At 35.5% G+C, this 20,920-nt stretch overlaps 1 protein-coding gene across 31 annotated transcripts in view; it reads right to left on the minus strand.

Annotated features, from left to right (window-relative positions):
• Positions 1-487: 487 nt before the first annotated feature.
• The window catches only part of MEF2C (myocyte enhancer factor 2C), a 166,263-nt gene continuing 145,830 nt past the window's right edge, over positions 488-20,920 (minus strand). For 11 of the 31 annotated variants that reach the window (XM_054555222.2, XM_063723971.1, XM_063723973.1 and 8 more), the window contains 4 exons: positions 11,406-11,578; positions 8,889-9,018; positions 8,165-8,300; positions 488-2,586 (listed from right to left, as the gene is read on the minus strand). In XM_054555222.2, coding sequence (XP_054411197.1) covers positions 2,265-2,586; positions 8,165-8,300; positions 8,889-9,018; positions 11,406-11,578 — 761 coding nt within the window. In that variant the 3' untranslated portion in view covers positions 488-2,264. 31 annotated transcript variants of the gene reach the window in all.

Below are 20,920 nucleotides of genomic sequence, written 5' to 3' on the forward strand. Positions count from 1 at the left end.
GATTTTTTTTTTTTTAGTATATAAAACATTAGTACAAGGCAGGCTAGCATCCTTTATGGATACAACCAAAGGTGCATTGTGGTCTAATTGTGGATTTCAGATCAAGTTAAGAAAAATATAGCCTAGTTAATAAGGTCTCTTGGCTTCTGCCACCCAGCGGCAGCCTTTTACAATGAGAAACACATAGCAACTATGCAAGTAAAAGAGAAAAAATGGATAAGAAATGTCCTACACATGATATAGCAGTGTTGATATTACTGCCTATATCTTCTTTGCTGTGTATGTCAATGCATATGATTGGAGATGAATCGACAGATCTTCACATTCCAAGAGAAGGAAAATCTTTCCTAGACTGAAATATCTTTTAAACAATATATATTGACTTTCTTATGGCACTCACTTATTAAAGGGTCTGAAAATTAATCCCTTATAGACGAATATTAGACAAGAGTCATTTTAAATTAAAAAAAGGGACATAGAGAGGTTCTTTATGGGATTTCTTGAAATGGCTATTAAATCTCTTTATTGAAGAAAAAATAGATGACATACATGCTTTATGCAGAAGTGACATTTGGGGGTCCTGACACACCGGGATTGTTCAACAGTCCTATATTGCTGATAAGATTGTCAAGGGTCAGTTAAAATAATTAAAAACGGATGACAAAGCAACTATCCCTTTACCTGCTTCCTTCTTGTCTAGCACCCAGTCTTTCACATTTTTCTTCTGTGGGAATTTATAACTTATTCACCAAGTAAATTCCATATCACTTGTTTCTAGGGCCATATTTGCAGGACATGTGCCCCAACATAGCTTTTCTATTCTGGGCATATTTCTAAAAAGCATATCAAATTCTAGGCTGAAAACCAACCAGATGATTTAGAATATGGGCAAGTTAGGATATGCACTTACTGAATTCCAAGATGCATGGTGAAATGGTGAGATCAGAAAGGGGCCCTGCATTTGATAAAAATGCAAAAAACAAAATAAAAATAGCATGAAAGAAACTAGTATATACAATGGATGTCAGTTGACCCAATAGATTGCTAATGTATTAAAAACAATTTAGGATGTTGCAATGTGATATGTTCTAACCCCACAGGTTATCCTTTTGACAGCTGACCTTAAACTTATAAAATGTATGCAGAGTAAAAGAAAACAGAAAGAAAATAGTTACTCAAATGTGCAACTGCACAAATATACCCCCCTCCCGCTATTAAGATAACAAAACTTCTGCTATTACCATAATATTATATATATTAGAAAGCTATACACAAGCATGTTAATTTCACAGATTTTTTTTAAAAGATTCTTAATATTTTATATAATTAGAAATACACATTTCAAAAACAAAACTTCTACAAAGAGAAAACAGTTATCTTGGTTAGCAAAGCATGGAGTTCTTCATGGCTTAGGGTAGTGCTTTCTATACAAAAAGTCCTTTTTGGTTTTTTACAGGACTGTTTAAAATATTAGCGAAGCTATCAAGGGGAAAAAAACACATTTTGGCTTAAGTAAACTACAAAAAGCCACAAATGCTTTGCAAACTCTGTCTTACCTTTTATATGAAAATAAGCAAAATGTAATGTACATATTTTTATATTTTTATTTAATAAGAGATGCAGACCCAGATTTATTTATTTATTTAATTAAATACGTTAGCCCTCCAACTCCACATTTTTTTTAGTAGGTATGGTCCTCTTTTAATGGTCTTTGATCCTTTTTAATGAGTGCCATACGCCAATGATATGCCTGCAGGTTTGTGAGCATTCTTGGGATGTCAGGTGACCTGGTGTGTTCCTAACATTTACCAATGGCCACCCATTACCGGGTCTGTCCAAGCATCTATACATTTTTCTATATGTTGCATAACAGCTGCTCTCTCTTTCAGTAAAGATCTGCCGCTTTTGGCAAATGTTTCCTTTTGTCTATTTACATGTAAATAACGTTGAACCTGCAACATGACACTATCTATTGTAACATACATTTTGCAAAGGAGCACAACAGTGAAAAGAAGTTAGCCTTAAAATCTATTTTGTACAAGTGTTCTGTTGTACAACTCAAGTGCTAAGCTTATCTCAGCATTTCTGTTTATCTTTATACTGTATCACTGAGGCAATTTAAAAGTACTTTTACAAAACAGAGTACCTGACTTTTTTTTTTTCCACACACGGCACATATAATGCATATCGACCCCCCTTCCCCATTAAGGTATAGCACACACACACACTGCAAGAAAAAAAAAAACTAGTAAGTAATAATCTGATCATGTTGCCCATCCTTCAGAAAGTCGCATGCGCTTGACTGAGGGACTTTCCCTTTCGTCCGGCGAAGGTCTGGTGAGTCCAATGGGGGAGTGGAATTCGTTCCGGTGATCCTCTCGGTCGCTCCCGTCGTACGAACTGCTACAGCTGCTCAAGCTGTCAACAGGAGATCTCCCCGCCTCGTGGCGCGTGTGTTGTGGGTATCTCGAAGGGGTGGTGGTACGGTCTCTAGGAGGAGAAACAGGTTCTGACTTGATGTTGAGGCTTTGAGTAGAAGGCAGGGAGAGATTTGAACTCTGAGATAAATGAGTGCTAGTGCAAGCTCTGTAGGAGGAAAGGAAACCCAGTTACAGATGAAGGAGGCCTGGAGGCCCCAGGAACTCACAATTACATCAAACATCAGCTTAAAGACTTGCATAGACACCAGAGCATGCCCAGAGTGAAGAGAATGTGCTTGGAAGCACATAAGGGCATCGCCTTCTTAGGGCGATTTAGGATGCCTTTGTTGATTTGCCCGGTAGTAATTACAGTATTTAACTGGTCCAGTCCTCATGAATTATATCTCTAGTCTCTGACAGCCTCCCTAAACATATAGGTTACCATTTCAGAAAGGTTTAAGACACAATGGAAAAAGCATTTTCTGTGTTCATGGACTCTATCCCTAGACTAGTTCTAAAAATTAAATTTCTAAGCATTTAGATACAGTGTTTAGCTCTGGAATTAGACTTCCTTGATTTACTAATGCTTGTGTTTGAATATTATTTTTAAAAGCTTATTATCAATATAAATATTTGCCTCCAATTAATAAGCACATACAGATGGAGTTACGTAGTCTTCAGAGAAAGTGAAGGGAGTTAAATTTTAAATGACTGGAACTCATATGCTGCACAATAATTATATCTGGTAAAAAGCTTTGGAGGTGGAAAAAAGGGAAAGGGGGAGGGAAATTGAAAATTATCTGCAGAAAGTTTAAATGTTGGTTTTCAAACACTTAAGACTTTCTACTCCATTAGAACTGATAATTTGACTTTCTTCATCCTTTTGCAGTTACATGAGATGAAAATACTCTGTGTTCCACAATGACCTCAATTTTATTAATGTTAGTCACTCCCTGATGCGGTTCTTAGGCTACCACTCCTATTATTTATCATTGGCATTAGTTGATGAATCTGGTGTTGCCTAACGAAAGCTTGTTGCCAAGAAGGATGTAGTGTGATTTTACTGTGTTTATAATCCTTAATCCTCATATATTCCAAGAGAGAATAATTTTTCCTTCTTCCAAAATCTGGGAAAATTTAGAAACTTGGAATTCTAGAGGAAAAAAGCATTAAGCCCTTGAGTGTAGGTTAGCAATCACAATGACTTTGATCAGGATAAACCATAGTGGCATTGCTGGCATCAATTTTAAGATGCTTTTACTCTTCTTACACTAATTACACTGACTTCCACAGCTAGAGTCAGGATTACTTGAGTATATTGTCAAAAGAGCATGGTACTCTCTTTTATTGAGGAAGAATCCAAGTGAAGAATTATCCATACAGACACACCCATTTTGAACAAAGGAAAGCAAGCCTACTTACTAATGTATGTAATTACGCTGCTTTCCAGTGGAGAGAATTAGTGGGCACTAACAATGTCATTATGAGCACTGAGAGAAAAAGTATATATTTCAGAAAAAAAGTGAAGTAACTTGGGGCTGGCTTTTTGGGAGATGCAATACAAACTCAAGATGTATAGTGATATAAAATTAGTCAGAAACGAGTTGATCTTTGAGTGATGTTTTGTACAAAAGCACCACCTACTGGCAAAGATTACTTTCCTTCTCCTATTAATAAATAGATGAGCTAACGTAGAGAATAATATAAAGGAGAATTATTTGTTTCCTTAACAAGCATTTCTTTCTCTAGCTTTTATGATCTTATATAATCAAAGCAGTGTTAGCATTTATATCAAGAAACTACACTGACTATATAATTTTCAAACACCTGTTTATATTTGGAGCTATTTATTTGTAGGTTATTATTTTATAGTCTTTATCAGTTTACTAATTTTCCAAAAGTTTTAATTAAATAAGCCTTGTTAAAATGGGGAGAGGGAACACCTGTATTTCAAAAGGATTCATGATGGTAGACTATTTTATCTTGGTTCAAAGTTACTTAGTGATTCATTTTGATGTTAGAGGAAATCGTCTTTTGATTTCTGGAATAAAGAATTTTCCTGGCTCTAAGAAAGACTATTTCACTAAAATTTAATTAAATGCTTCTGCTATGAATCACACAACTATTTAATAATGAATATGAATTAGGAGCCTGAAAATCAAAAGTGATATATCAATAAATACTTTTGCTTGCCCTTTGACATATAGATTATGTTTTCACAGGGAGGGTGACATAGAAAATTAGAAGAAAAAATTGGTGAGTTGGACAGTCTAAGCCGTTAATCTAGACAAGGTAAGGGAAAAATAATATAACCAAAATTCTGTTTCTTTAATACAGTTTTTGGAAGCTGCATTATTCACCTCTTTGCGTCATCTCCCTATGTTAACTGGCCTGTATAGGTTTAGCTGTGTATCTTCCCAGTGAAAGATGTAACAATTATTGGTTATCCCTTTCTACAAACAGACTAGCTTAAATTTATCTTTTGGTGGAATTTCATTTGACACTGAAAACATACATGAAGCATTTTGAGTAGTTCTGGGGACTAAATCCACAGTAATAAAATGCAAGTGATATCTTAGATTCAGCTTCATTATACTGTGACATAGGATACAAAATAGAATGGCTAGTCTCTGTTAACAAAGAAGTATTTTCTTGAAAAGAAAAAAGTAGCATTAAAATAACTTAACTGCATATATGCTAGGTTCAGATATAAGCATGTTGGTCTACTTGAGAACAAAATATAGACACGAATAATTATAGACCTGGATAATTGTGAAATACTGCATATGTGTGGGTGGGTGATAAAGAGGTGGGTGGGGAGATAGAAGCCAGATATGCAAGCTACCCATATCAAGTCCTCTATGCAAATTTTCATCTATTACAGATGCTTTTGAATTGGGAAAACTCCTACCCTTTCCCATAATTGTTCAGAAATCAAACATGACTGGATAGTTTTATTCAAAATTTTTACTGCCTCCGCCTGGAAATTAGACTATCAAACTATATTTAACCTAACCTTTTATAAGTCATCTCTACTCAGAGTTATCTCTCTCAGTATGTACTCAACACCCACATCAACAAAGATGACGTATGGAAGTGCTTCCAGAAAACAGGTTGCCCTTTTTATAGGTGGTGGTTTAGAAAAACACTAAAACTTAGTGTTACACTAAATCAAATATTAGTATTCAAAAGACTTTCATTAACTCTTGATGGCAAGTTCCTCTGTCAGCCATCTCTCTCCCTATAGCAAATCAATTTGTGTTGCTTACTTAGCTTGGTTAGATAAAATCAGATACTAGGTTTTAAAAGTATAGCTTTGAAGACTTAAAGCTCCAAAGGACAAAATAAACTTTTTTCCATGGACAAAATATGAAGAACTCTGTTTATGGTTTTGCAATTTTGAGAAAGAATTGTGGTAACCATCTTGGGCTGCTGGGAATATCTACTTTGGTGGAGCCGAAATATATTCCACTCTGCTATGAACATTGTCTCTAGCCAAAAGAATGTGAGCCCGCAACACAAATCTCTGCGACAACTTTGGCCTGGAAAATGTATCAATTCTTTTTAAATTGATTTACACTGTAAAGAATTAAGGATGCTCATGTAAATTACTTTACGTAAGTATTGCAGCTTGGGATTTTTTAAAAAAACAGTTTAACATTTAATCGTGTGAGTATGAGGTAGTCCATGTGAAGGAAACTCCTTTCAAAAAGCTACTGTGTGTGTGACTGTGAGAGGGAGAGAAAGAGTGTGTGTGAAGCAGAGAGAGAGGAGGGCCAACAGTGGAAGGACTGGAAGGGTCATTCCATTGATTTGAGGGGTAAGGGAAGTGATTAAGTGCAATTAAAACTCACAGAGAAAACTAAGAGTCAAATTAAGCACAACGAAATTAAGTGTTGAAAGGAACTGGGAGCTGAACAAAATGCTTCATCTTTGGCTGTTGTAATTCAGTTCCTTTCTGTCTAGGGCTGTCCCTCCTTCTGTCCCTCCTTTCTCATTTACTGAAACCTCTATTAGAGGCAGCAGAGAATTAGATTCTTCCTTTGTAATAGAAAAGAGTTTTAAAATTGTAGTACAGTTAAAATATGTAAATAAATATGTGTTTATATGTAAAAATGTAAATTATCAGGTACTATTGAAAACAAAAAAGAGAAAATAATATGGCTTTTGACGTTGATAACTTCTAGGGAAATCTAGCCCTATAATGGATGAATTTTGTGAAAAAAATGGGAAATAAGCGGTTATGTTTATTTTTGACAAGAATCATGTTCAGTGGATTCCCTGCTAAGCCATAGCAGTAGATATTTTGTACAAAATATGTATACATGTACATATTTTTTAGTTGCCTGGATGGTATTATGTGCTTTGTGATAATTACCTGAAGAAGTTCCCACAGTTAATGTCTACTTGAATAGTTAACATTCCAGAGAAAATTTAAGTGTCCTAAAAAGATAAAACTCTGCGCTGATCAATAGGTAATGTATCTTCAAAGTTAACTATCTTTCAAGAAAGCTGAGCAACAGTATCACGTGAATTTATCTTACTATTTAAATGAAAGGTTGGATTTTCAATGACAGTGATTAGTGGGTAGGATGAACATAAGCAAACAGTGTATGGGTGAATATTTCATAATCAGATCACTAATATATGCTAAATCAGTATCATGTGAAAGCTAGTGGGGGGTGGGGGAGAGAGCACCAGCAAACATAAGAGACACAAAGTTGTGGTATAAATCAGTGACTTTTATACTAATCAGTGTTTTATTCTCACTATCTCTTTAGACATATGGATATATAACTAGTTAACTAATACAGCTAAGTGATTAACGATAACAAATGGCTAAGCAGAAAAGTAAAAGTGGGCTAGGCATACAGAATATTTTTAAAATATAAAAGTTTGTTATCCTTAAATATTTTATATCCTCCTGGTATTTTCTTTTGAAGATTAATTGCAATTTTGGACTTATTAAATTTACAGTCAGGCTTTCAGTTTATGTTTTAAGCTTTTTTAAAAAATGATTTGTTTTATATGAAATAGTGTGAATTGTGAATTCAGAGCTTTCTAAAGGTTTGAACGTTTCCATAGATAAATGACAGGAGTCATTTCTATGATAAAGACATATCTGAAAACTACCACAAGGGGGCAGAAAGATACACCCTCTGACTACATAAAACAAAAATTATTTTTATATCCAAATTTAGGTAATTAGTATTATATGTACTAATTAGCATTATATACACATATTTCTTAAAATATCTATAAGTATACAACTATACTATGAGTACATTATAAATACATGAACCCTGTGTATCAATTGACTAGTTGTTCCTATGTGCATTAGGTTAACATTAGCATAAACTATACAGTTTATGTGAAAAAAGAAAAATTCTCAAATATCTAAGCTTATACTATAAATGCCTTCTTATGTCCCAAATGAATTGTGTGAAAACTAAATAAAAATTATATCACTGATAGAAGTGGAAACAAATGTAGCCTGAAACAAATGTAGCCTAAAACAATAAGGAAAGAATTTACCTCATTATTACAGAGCTCGCTGTCCTCTTAAAAAACAGGTATATAAGATTTAAGCTACTTGAAAAGTATTGATCTGAAAATTACACTTGTATTTCAATAAAGTAGAATTTTATACCCGTTAATGGGATATTAAAGCACATATTTAGAGATTGTCATTTGTTTTTCAAAATGCATCCTAAAATTATATTATAAAAAATAATATTGCTTACCCCAATTGACTGAGGGCAGATGGTGGCATGTTATGTAGGTGTTGCTGTTGCCAGCCAGTTACTGAACCAAGGTGAAGAGCGCTGGCGGTGTTAAACCCAGACAGAGATGACAGGTCTGCACTACTCAGAGAGTACTCTAGATTAAAGAATAAAACAAGGGAAAATATTAAATTTAGAAATTATCAAATAGTAAATAGAATAAACATTCTCAATTTCCAAAATATTCTATTAGGATTATCGTTATTATATATATATATTTAATTTTGAGGGGAGGGGAGATAAAGCATCAGCGATAATTCTAATTTAAAAGGAATATACTATAAACCAAAAATAAGTATTCCACGAATCCTTTGAAGTAGCATAGTCCGCAATTCTAGTTTATTAGAACTACAATCTAGTATAAAGGCATGTACATATTTGATGATGTAGAAATGTTAAACAATCCTGAGAAAGTGAGCTTTTTATTACATCAAAGAAACAGCTCAATTTTCTTGAAAGTGTGTTTCTGTTTTGAACTCAGGTTGCATAAATAAAACTTTCAGTCAGTTAAGAAAGAAAAATGTGGATATTCACTTTGTCTTAGTAAAGAATGGGTAATGTTGCAGTGCTGTGGACAGCGCAGGCCCTAAATAAAGCTTCCTAATAGAGTAAAAGATAACTTTTTCATCTTGCTTTTCAATAAAAAGTATTCAGTGTACTAACTGCACATGACAAAGCTACTCACCGGTACCATATGTTGTTGAAATGGCTGATGGATATCCTCCCATTCCTTGTCCTGGTAAAGTAGGAGTTGCTACGGAAACCACTGGGGTAGCCAATGACTGAGCCGACTGGGAGTTATTTATCCTTTGATTCTTTTAAAGTAAATAAAAAGACATTACTGATGGATTTTTTAAAAGGTTAAAAATATTAGATTTCAGTATTAGTTTTGCACATAAAGAGATAACTTGGTACAAATCTCATGAAATTAATCATTTAACATGTGTCTCTATGAACTCTGCCAACCCTATCATTTACAATCCTTCAAGAGACCAGCTGTTGCCATAGTAACCCATTACATCAGTATCTCCTAGGCAACTGAACTAGTAACAAGTACCATAGCTTTATTATGGGTAAAAACAGACTATGTTGAAAACTGATGAAATATGTATACTGTGCTTCCATTGTTTCAGTTTTTATTCAAATGCAAATTTAAAAAAATTAAAATCAACCATGTTAGTTTTTATGTTCAGTTCTACATACAGCAGACAGCAAATGAGTAGGGGCTCATGTTATATTTTGACCAGCAGGTGGTGCTGTGACCACTCTGTTCAGATTCTTCTAAACTTCCCTCAAACTAGATGGCAAAGCAGCTAATGCGAATATTTAACTCATTACAGTAAAGAGATAAAAGATCCACCACATAAACTTAAAATCATGAGACTTTAATTCCCAGAAGAAGAAATATTTTAGTTTTATGTAAAGAAAGAATATTTTTGTTTGAATTTTACTATAAATTGTCCTAAAATATTGAAAAGAGAAAAAATATTGAAACAAAAAAAAAATAACCTGACATTCTTTTCACCCATGAGTGATGCCAGAAATTAATGGTATTTAAACATAGTCAATGTTGATATACTGTGGTAACTTCCAATATCTTCCAATTTTATCAAAGCTACCACCTCTACCTAAAAGTAGCTTTGCACATGCCATTTGAGGGAAGCGCTCTCACCACTTACCAAAAGCAGGTCGACATCCTCAGACTGAGAGCATGCGGAAGGAGTTTTATTAATTAGTGTCTGTAAATATTTATAATTGGGCAAAATCTTTTCAACAAAAGGAAAAGCATCTTCCGATAGACACAACAGTTTAAACAGTTTTAAAACCCAGACTCCAAAGATAACTCCTTACAAAGACATTCTCTGTTTCCCTTAATGAGCTGTTTGTCTCAAATGTGAAGACAATCTACCCGGTTTTCAGCCCAGGTCAGTGTCTCAATGTTCATTATTTCATCACTTCATTTTGAAGGAAAAAAAAAAAGTCTGTGCTTTGAAACCTCACTTGCTGGAGGAAGGGGAGCTACACACCTGGCTGCCAGAGAGGGACCTAACTGACCCATCACAGATTCCCTGGGACAGCATCAGTTTTAAGGGACCTGGAATAAATCTGTTGATAGAGATGGCCTGCCACGCACGGCCCACACTGCTTGGCTGTAGCCCTGTAGGAGGTTATATTTATTAGACCCAGTTTTTTTCTGAAGTGAATGTTGCATATTATGTGATTTTTTTGGTTGATATTCAAAATTAATCTGCACTGTGCCATAATAAACTAATCAGCTCGCAGGACTGTTTTACCCTGAAGCTTGCCACAGAGCAGAGAAAGAAAAAAAAAAGTGTTTGCAGAATGATCTAAATTTGTCTACTGAATCTTGGTTTTAAATGTTCTTGCTCTTAAGCAAAGCTAATTTGTAGAACACTGATGTAAGTCTCTTTGTTGTTGAATTTGGTCCCATAACATTATCTTCATCTTAGGCATGCAGACCCAGAAGAAAGAAAAATGACAGGGTCTGGGGATATAATCTCTATTTAAAATTTCTTATTTATTTATCTTTCTTAGAGGTGCTACAATTCTTTTTTGATGTAAAATATAACCTTTGTTCCTAAAATGCCTAGGATTTTAATTTGCTTTTGAGAGATAGCTATTTTCATGAAGTACATATATGGAAAGATGAATTGAGGCAGTGTGCAGGCATGTGATGTATTAGATATAATCACTGCAATACATCTAAGAAAGGATTTGCTAATTAACAGGAGAAAGTTCATTTGGAAATTATGGAAAGTATTTTCTCATTGCCAGCATGTTGAGGACATAAATATTGTAAAAATACTATGTTATGAAGTACCTCATTACCTATTATTACTCTGCTTATGGGACGTAGAGATTGACCGATGGTAGTGTCTGATTTTTTTCCAACTATAAATTGAAAGCCTTAAAAGAAAATGTTTTTCTTATCCTAGAACATCAGCCTAGTGAAGTTCACCAGATTTTTTTTTTGTTTTGTTTTGTTTTTTTTACATGGAAAAGGGAAATGCAAACCAGTTACCAGAAATAATAGCTAAATACAAGCAAGGCTCTGTCAGTGGCACTGATGTGTTAATTTTCTGGGAGAATGTAAGTAATTCATCAAGTTAGACAAATATAAAAACAGCAAAACATATACAAAACATTATCAATATTTATTTAAAATGTAGTTTTGTATTACCACTGATGGCATCGTATTCTTGCTGCCAGGTGGAATAAGAACTCGGAGATCTGGTTTACGGTTATTCATTCCTAAATTCATTGGGGGAGGAGATTTTGCTTGCATATTCTTGTTCAAGTTACCAGGTGAGACCAGCAGACCTGGTGAGTTTCGGGGATTGCCATACCCGTTCCCTGTTAACAAAAAACAATAAAGCATTTAGGAAGAAATCTAGGTCAAATATGTTTCCGAAGAATACACAACATGAGAATAAAAACAAAAGCTTAATGGTAAGACATACATTGCAAAACCATAGGATGACTGATTTGACCTCCATGGGACAAGTAACCCAATTAATTATTCAATAGTCCTCTGAAGGAAGATTAAAAACTTTTTATGAGAAGAGAGCCAATATACATCAACTTGCTCAGAAGTCAGTATATACTTTTTTCCTATCAAAAATATTCAGGAAGAAAGTCAGACAGTAGTTCAGGGTCTAAGAAAAGCACAGAACTGGTCTTGCACTTTAATTGACTAGCTTGGCGGAGGCCTGGCTGGCGTGACTCACTCTTTCAGTTCACTGGTTTGGGTTTTATTTTGTGTGTCTGTGTGTCCTTAAATGAAGAAAGGGCATACCAGCAAGACTGCAATTTCTAGGACATGCAGGAGGAGGGGAAGCTGCTTACACATTTTGCTGTTCAGTTCCGCTTTTCTCTGAGTGAATTCTCTTTATGGTTTTTCTTCCATCTGCTTTGCCCTCCTCACTAAGTTCAGTGTATAACCCTTGCTTTCCTCCTCACACAGAACTTCAGAAAGCAAGACTCCTTCCCTGGAGCTGAAATGAAGTGATGATGCCTTCGCTAAAGTGCTGATTCACCAAGGCACAGGAATAGCCATTGAACTGGAAGACTGAAAGGGTTTTCTTAGGTCTCTGATGTTCAGTATCCTACTAACAGAAAAGTGGATATCCCAAGGTCTCCGTTTTTCATATTTCAGAATATGACCAAGAGAGCTAGGGAGGAGTTGATTACAAATGCCAGCAGAGCTGGCATGACAGCGGACTCAGAAAGACATCTGCTGATTTCCTCCACTGCCTCTGAAGGGAGAATAAGAGAACTCAGCTACCTGATTCAATCGTTGCTAGAAACTAGACAGTTGTTTTCTGAAGCTTTCTAAAGGAGACAGTTAAACCTCATTGTTATTGTCATCATTACAAAACACAAGTATCTATTACCCCTGCATGAGTGAGACTGTGTGCTACCCAGTGAGGATGCAAAGACAAGGCCCCAGGCTTGAAAAGCTCTGAAATCTCTTTGTGGTAATCCAATACATACTCATGGAAAACATAAAAGACCAATACAAGGCAGCGTAGGGTGAGGTGCCTGCAGAGTAATTCAGATTAAGTGTTACTGAGTTCCCAGGAGAGAAGAGGTGATCCAATAAAAGATTCGAAGAAGAGGCAGGAATTGATGAGGGCTTTGAAGAAAGAAAGGCCATAGGAAGATACACTAGGCTTGTGACTGGGCAGTAGGAAACGGCTGAGGTAGGAGTTTATAGAGCATGGTAAGGGGCACTGAGAGGAACCTGTTTAGAAGGGGACCCATGAAAAGAGAGGGGTGTCAGAGGCTCTGGAGGGATGCAGGGGTTGGGCTGTGGAGATCTTAAATTCCAAAGCTAAAAGGCTTTGGGTTTATATGGTGGAAATGAAAGTTTCAGAGTAGAGGTATGACACAGATCTCTAAGTGGTCAGAAAGATCTACTGGCATTGGTATACTCAGGAATTAGTAAGGCCTGCTAGTGTGGACCAGTCTGCAGACTACTTTGATGGTGTGAGATAGAGGCCATGAGGAACTGGGAAGGCAAAGCAAAGGTATATTTCAGGAGATACTTATGGGAACATCTTTAGAAGCAAAATATATTTGAGGTACACTGCGTAAAGCAGATTTTTTCTTCATATCCCATTCATTTACCTGTCTCATTTTATGCATGAATAAACAGGCTGAATATATAACAAATAACTACAAGATTAAGTCTGTCAATTGGATTATGAATAAAATTATCCCAGTTCCTGGGGTAAAAAAACAAAAAGAAAACAAACTGGACATCCCCAAAACGTGTGTTGAGCACACAGGAGTCACTTAAGAAATGTTGGTTGAATGTGAATATAAATTCCCTTCTATAAGAAAACTTCTGGAAAATTAGCCAAATTCTCTAAAGCTAGATAAATATGACAAACCCCAAAATTTTCTTTACAGTAAATTCTAACAGTATTCCTTGGCAAAAGCTGTTACATAAAACAATGCATTTACTTTCTCTCACTAGAAGAAAAAAACAAAGAGAGTATGTTCACTTAAAAAAATGTTTGACAAAACGGAGTGCTTAGAGGAGTTTTATATTTAATATGTCATCCTGAATCATTATTGTGAATATGTTATGAACTTAGTTTGAATTAATAGATTCTATGGGATAAAAAGAGAATGAGAACATCAAGGTCAATTCTGCTGTATACTTTGCTGTCAGCTGAAGGTCAGATGGACACACTGAAGACATATGTCACTTATCTATTAAGCCTGTGTGAGATCTGGTTTATATAAACAATCAAATGGAAAATTAGCTGGGTAATTTCAAAAGAAGGGGGAGAAAAAGGTCAGTTAAGCAGTGCAATGAAGCTTGAATAGATCAGAAGAAACTAAAACCCCGGCTCGGTAGATGCCGATACTGGTTTGCATGGAGGAGTTATTTTGCTAAAAGGAAGTAAAACCGCTTCGTGAAATGTGTTGTCCTGTGATATGACAAGCACTGGGCCAGTGTGCGAAAATGGAAATGCTTCACGGAGGCCTTGAGAAAAGTTTTCTTTTTTCTTTTTTTTTTTTTTTAGCATTTTCTACAGTAAACTCTCTGAGAAATTCCAACAAAGCCTATGTCTTTTTGCCCACATTTTAAACAGTGATTCAGGGCAGCAGTAGGGGAAAAAAAGTAAACATACATTATAGCTTTTCATTCAATAAATACCTCAAAACTAAAAAAATTGATTTAAAAAGCCTTCTATTTTTCTCTTGGAATATTTCCTGTTATTTGGAAATTACGCCATTTTAGAAGATTAGTCACATATTTTAAGGTGTTTACATATTGAAATGTAAAATATTTTGAACCATGATGACACTTCTTAAATTCTTATTTTTAGAGCATCAAGCTATTTTTAAGAACAAATAAATTCTGCTTTTTGCTAGTGAATTTCTGCTGTTTTTAGCATATTGTGCCAGCTAGCATTTTGGAGCCGTATAATAACCATTTCTGTTTCCAGCCACCAAATTGTTATTCTTTGGGCATAATATAGATTCAGGAATGCAAGACTGTGGATCCTAAACCAGTGATATAGAAACCTATGATTTGAAAATCAATGATGAATACATGCGTGTGGTTTACTGCTAAGAAGAGCCTGCATTTAAACCGGCTGGGAAACCGCAGCCTCCTCCTCACTCAGAATGCTGCGGCCTGTGTTGAGCCTGTTGTCCCACCTTAAGATAAATTCACCAAAGAGAATGGTCGCATTTAAATTCAGGGGTCCGGGAGGTGGGAAACACCACCTCTCAACAACCTTCTAATATACGGATTCAACCTTTTTTCATGCTATGTTTTAAAATTACCCTCTGCCTGGACAATTATCAATTTAGACGTGACTGTATGCAGATGTCACATTCCTCTGACCACTTAAAGGCACAAAAATTATAAAGCAGGAGTGAATGGATTTCCTGATTATAGATTATAAGAAAATGAAGTACAGACCAACTTTAGAGTCAGTTTGTTTTATAGTTTCATTTGATTAAAAATATTGTTTTACATAAAAATAACAAATTTAAGCATATATGAGTTAACTTACATAAAGTATTACAGAATCTGCCTCTTCTGGTTACAGTTTGTATATACTCATATTAAAGTTAGTGTCAATACATAGAACTTGAATGTGGTGTTAGGAGAAAAAACATTTTTCTCCCCAGTTAACTTGCAAACACTTGCTGCATTTTTTTTTATTGACTCCTATTTTAAGAAGTTGTAAATTCAAAGAACATATTCCTGGCTTAAGATATTATGAGGAAGGCATTTTGCCTTGTCTCACAGAGCTCACTTGAACATGTAGCTCTCTTTGAGCCCAAAGTTCTGAAACTTTCTTTTATTTGGATGTTTAGGCATTTTGAGTTTTCTTCACTTGTTCCTTTTTCTTTTCTAGGACTTTCAATTATGAATACAAGCATAGAAGACTAATAAGCGCAAATAGAACTAGTCACTATGGACCATGGCTAATTCTGTCATTGGCATAACCATTTTTTAATCTACAAAACTGTCATCTTCCATCATCCCCCTCCTTCTTCCATCTCCATGTCCAATGAGATACCAAATCTTGTTCATTTTTCTTCAGAAATGCCTGTCTCTACTTCCACTGCCACCATCTTAGCTTTGGCTTTCATCACCATTTGAATAAATATTTCAGCAACTCTCCATCTGGACCTCTGGTCTCTAGTTGAGGGGTTCTTCACCAGGCCATAAGAGGAGTTTCAGGCCTTCAGAGGAGTTCCTTAAAGCTGTATGCAAACTTTTGTGCATTTATGTGATGCTAACCAACCCACTCAAGGAAGTCTTTCTGAACTGCTACTTCCATCATGTTCCTTTTTCATACATGAATACTTAACACAGTTGAGTCAGTGCCCTGCCTGGCTCTCAGAACTGTCTACAGTTGACACACTCTATCTATGAAACCTAATTTCCAATGGCCACAGCCTGCCTTATGGTCCTTGGAATATACGCAAATCTTTGCTCTAGCAGTTCAATAACTGGCAGTATTGGCTCTCCTGTTTAATTCAAATTTATCTTTTAAGGATCAACTAAAGTTCCAACTCTTTCGTGATGCCTTTCAGACAACTTCAGCCCACAGTGAATTCACTCCCTTCTGCTGCAATTAGAGGCAGTGATAATACACAGAGTACTACAGAGTACTAGTTCTTTATATGTTTCAGGTGCTTCACAAATAGATATATAGAATATGCTAGCTAGAAAAATTAAGAATTATTCAGGAAAGGCACTAAAAGGCAAGTTATTGAGGGACAATGAGGTGAAAACTGAAAATGTAATGAGTAACTTGTTAAATTGAAACATCAAGGGTCTCTTCTCTTTGTGCTACTTGAGAAAATTGTATATTTTAGATAATGATTGCAAATTGATGACCAAGTACACTATTGAGACAAACTGCTTATCCACCATATAATATGAAAGCCAGGAAATCATGTAAGTGCCCACCTACTAAATTTGTTTATAGAGAGTTAATTAAAGCTTCTTTTCTACCTGTTGCACCTGTTAATCATTTCACAGCACATTACCTTAGCTAACTGCAAGTGGTAGAATTAAACAAGTCAGACATTTTCCCTAATGAAAATGAAAAGTTGAAGTCTCTGTTATTTTCTTCCACACTGACGAGTATTTGTTGCCACAGGTTGTTGTTACATCAAGATAAATCTCAACACTAATTTACTCATACAGAACTTTTCACCAAAAAATAAGCTGCATGATATCCTAGGAAAAAGAATGGTGGCAGGGTGGCTATTAAGAGTGAATAGGAATTTATCAGATGGTTCAGAGAGAGGCTTTGCGGAGAGAAGGAATGCAGGACAGAGAGATCTCGGAGTTGAGAAGGAGGGGCATTCCTCTGAAGATGAAACAACGGGTCTTGAAGAGCATACAGTTTTCCGAAGTTGAAAAAGAAGGCTTGGCTAACATGAACCTCCAAGATTATGTTAATTTTACACTGTAGGCTTTATACTAAACTTTTACCAAACTTTATACTCTAGAAAATGAGCGCCTAAGATAGCTTCTTAGTTGTTAGCTTTATTAAATTTGTGTTAGGAAAGGAACAACGATGGCAGTGGAAAGGAGAGACAAAAGGGGGTTGGACTGCTGTTGGAGAAGCTAGTTAGAATGCCTTGCTCTAGAATACATGAGAAATGATGTCTGAATGAGGCAGCACAGAGAGAAAGATTTACAGGCAGCCAGGAGTTGGGGACAAAAAAAGATAAGGCAGAGGAATCTAGGTTCTACTCAAAATGTTTCTGTTAAGAGTTCTCTCAACCCTACTGAGCCTTAGTTTTCTCAATAGAAGTATTTCCCTAGTGTGAGAGAAGCATGAAAGTAATCTGAATGAGAGGCTCTCAGGTATTCATCTGAGGCAGTCATTGACAATCTTACCATCCAACAATATCAGCAATCACTAACACAGTGTATAGTATTATTTACCAACAACACAACATTAAGCATACACATTAACTGCTCAGAAGAGTACCAGGCACTTGTAACTGCTATTGTAAGTGCTAGATATTGTACATGGATGTAAAGCACTTTTAATCATCACAAGAACAACCCTGTGGGATACTAATAGTATCCCTATGAAAAATGAGAAACGAGAAAACCAAAGAAAAGAGAGGTCCAGGAATTTGCTCAATGTCAAAGAGCTATCAACCGGTGGAGCTATGATTTGAACCCAAGCAGTGTGTCCAGAGTCCATGCCTTGAAGTACAACGCTACACTGCTCCTTCAGAACCGGTCATGCTCTGAGATAGTGAAAGCCTTTCTATGGCGAGTCTCATTTTCAAATTATGGGGATACAAATGAAGAGATTACACAACTAGGGACAGGACAGTCAAGGTTGTCCTAAGCCAGAAGTGATGTGCAAGTTTGAGGGACATATTGTAAGGTCAACTTGGGCATAATAAATAGTAGTTCTGGTTCAGAAGACACTGAATTCGCATAAAGAGGCACAGAATGGTGATGTTTCAAACCATATTTCTGGTCTCTTTCTGGATAAATAAATATTTACAAGTAGGAAATACTGGGTTTAGCTACGCTGAACACCAGAGTAGCTGCTTTAACTTTCAGTGTGCTATTTTGAGTGGATGATTAAATATGCTTTTAAAAGTAGATTTTGTAATATTTTAGTCAATAATCTTCTCCCCTGTAATATACTCAAATGGTAACAATGCTTACTTATTTACTGTCAATTTAAGAGACCAGCTTCTATCAGAAACACCCAATGTTACAGTGAAATGTCTAGTATTTTTTAGTATCCGCGATTAGTTGTTACCCGGGAAATAACTTCCAATATATAAATGTATAAAAATAATTTTGTTTAGTAATTTGTTAATAGCATCTGATTTTGAGGGATTTGAAGCAAATTGCCACAGGAAAACATTAAGCTGAACATATAGCTGGACCTCTGAGGTATCGATTTGCTGCTTTTACTTCAACAAAATGTTTTACTCACTTTAAAAAAAAAATAAAGCAATTTTGAAAACAGTTACAGCATACTGGGTTCTTAGACAGGAAATGTCACATACATAATAATGCTTACTATCATCAATTAATTTTATATTTTAGTTTTTAAAGTTTTAAGATTAAAAGTTAGTTTCCAATATCAGGATATTGTTTTGTGCCTCAAATGAACATACATCTTTTTATAGAAAATTACTTTAAATTGTGTATCATAAACTTGCTCATACAATCCCCTACTCTACTGGAAGTGACAGTTGAAAAAAAAATTAGTGGAAAAATATGATGTTCTAGACTGCAGTCCTAGACTGAATGCCTGAAACCTTGTTACATATGCTAGGAACTGTGAGTTATTCAGCTGTTGTGTATCAAAATCAGTTTTTTTTTTTTTGAGAAAAATCTTTTACATTGAATAGCTCTAAGAGAAAAGGCAACCACAAAACATTCAGGGGTCAGAAATCTGGGAATGATGAAAATTTCAATGTGCTTAATGTAGAATGGGGGCAAATCAGATTTCTGATTCTTATCTTGCTAAAGACTCCTAATTTTAGGGATTCTTACACACAAAATAAAGGCTCCACTTTTTCTGGGGGTTTCTTAGGGAAATTATATAATAATGCATAATGTTAAACTATGAAGAAACTTCTGTGAAAGCTCAGTGCATTCTGTGGTATATTGTTAGAGAAATACCCCAAGACTACCCCAAAGCCAAGAACTATTCTTGGCCATACCGGTTCAGGGGCATCAGACGTTCTAAAAAGAAAGCTGTCTCTTCTCTTTGACCCTGTCACCTGATGCTGGACCAGAGCTTCAGGAATTTCATATCTAGCCTATTTGTCCTTGATGTTTCTTGGGCTGTGTTTTCTTCAGCGATTGTGTGTGTGTGTGTGTGTGTGTGTGTGTGTGTGTGTGTGTGAAATTAACAGTCTGTCAATGAGACAATGAGCTTTTAACGTACAGCACATACTGTGTAAGCTCTGGATTGTGAGGGAGAGGTAAAGAATTTTTACTTATTACTAAGTTGTTTTTCCAAAGATTGAGAGTCCATAAAGTAGGTTTGTGTTGGCAAACAATTTTCTCATTTGTCCTAACTGTAATGTGGATTTAGGCATCACCATCCCAGCTTTGGACAGATGAGGAAACTGAGGCTTAAGAAGCTTCCGTTACTTGACTGAGATCACCCTGTCAGCAAGGAAGAGAGCTTTGATTTGAATCCAAAATGCAGGTTGCTACCACTACATTACAAAAGCCAGATGTCTGAGATTTAGCATGCATCCTTGTATTTGCAAATAAGGAAGAAATTGACAATCTGATGTTTCCAGTACAAAAAAAAAAAAAACCAAATATCATTCTCCTTTGGGTACCAATTTACTGAAGGGATAGTTTTTAATTGCACCATAAAAATGCTATTGAACCACACTAACTTTAAAAAATTCCATTTAACTATGAATGATAGATTTATGACTCATTTAATTGTTCACTTCTTGAGATTTTGGGGCTGTCTCTTTGCTAAAAATGAGGGGGTGTCTTCATTATTGACACAATCGCTCATTCTTTCAGTCATTTTTATAAACAAAAATATTGAGACAGTATAAATTAGAGAGAGCATGACAGAAGAGAAAGAATAATTACTTGTGGTTTTAACATTTACACAACTGCTGCGAACATATCAGAAGTTCATAACGTTCAAAGTGAAATGTGTTGCACTGTACTGTACTGCTCTCACATTCTGCTTCAGATTTATTAATACATCTGCTTTACTTCCACCCTTGAGGATAGGAGCCCCATGCTGGACATCTCTGTGAAGCCTACTGGTGTGCTCCCTTCACCACACATTTCATAAATACTACTGGAACTGCATTAAGCTAAACATTATAACCAGAAAGGCTAGAAAATCAAGAATGTAGATGATTATAACCATAGCTCACATTTATTAACAAGCACTTACTCTGGGGCAGAAACTGTGCTAGACCCCTTGCATCAATTATCTCATTTAATTTTTACAACAATCCTGAAAAAGAGGAGTTTAACAGACTTTTCAAGGTCAATAGTGCCATCCCTAAAATAATTTGTATATCATATACTTTCCTTGGTTGTTTTATTATTTTGAATATCTGCCTCTGGAATCTTTTCCCAAACTACTCCTTGGGCAAAAATTCTGCTCCATGGTTTTACGGTTTTCACTGAGTTACTTAATATTAGAGCCAATTAAAGATTCAGTTTTC

Source organism: Pongo abelii, chromosome 4 (genome assembly GCF_028885655.2).
Source record: "Pongo abelii isolate AG06213 chromosome 4, NHGRI_mPonAbe1-v2.0_pri, whole genome shotgun sequence".
NCBI lineage: Eukaryota > Metazoa > Chordata > Mammalia > Primates > Hominidae > Pongo > Pongo abelii.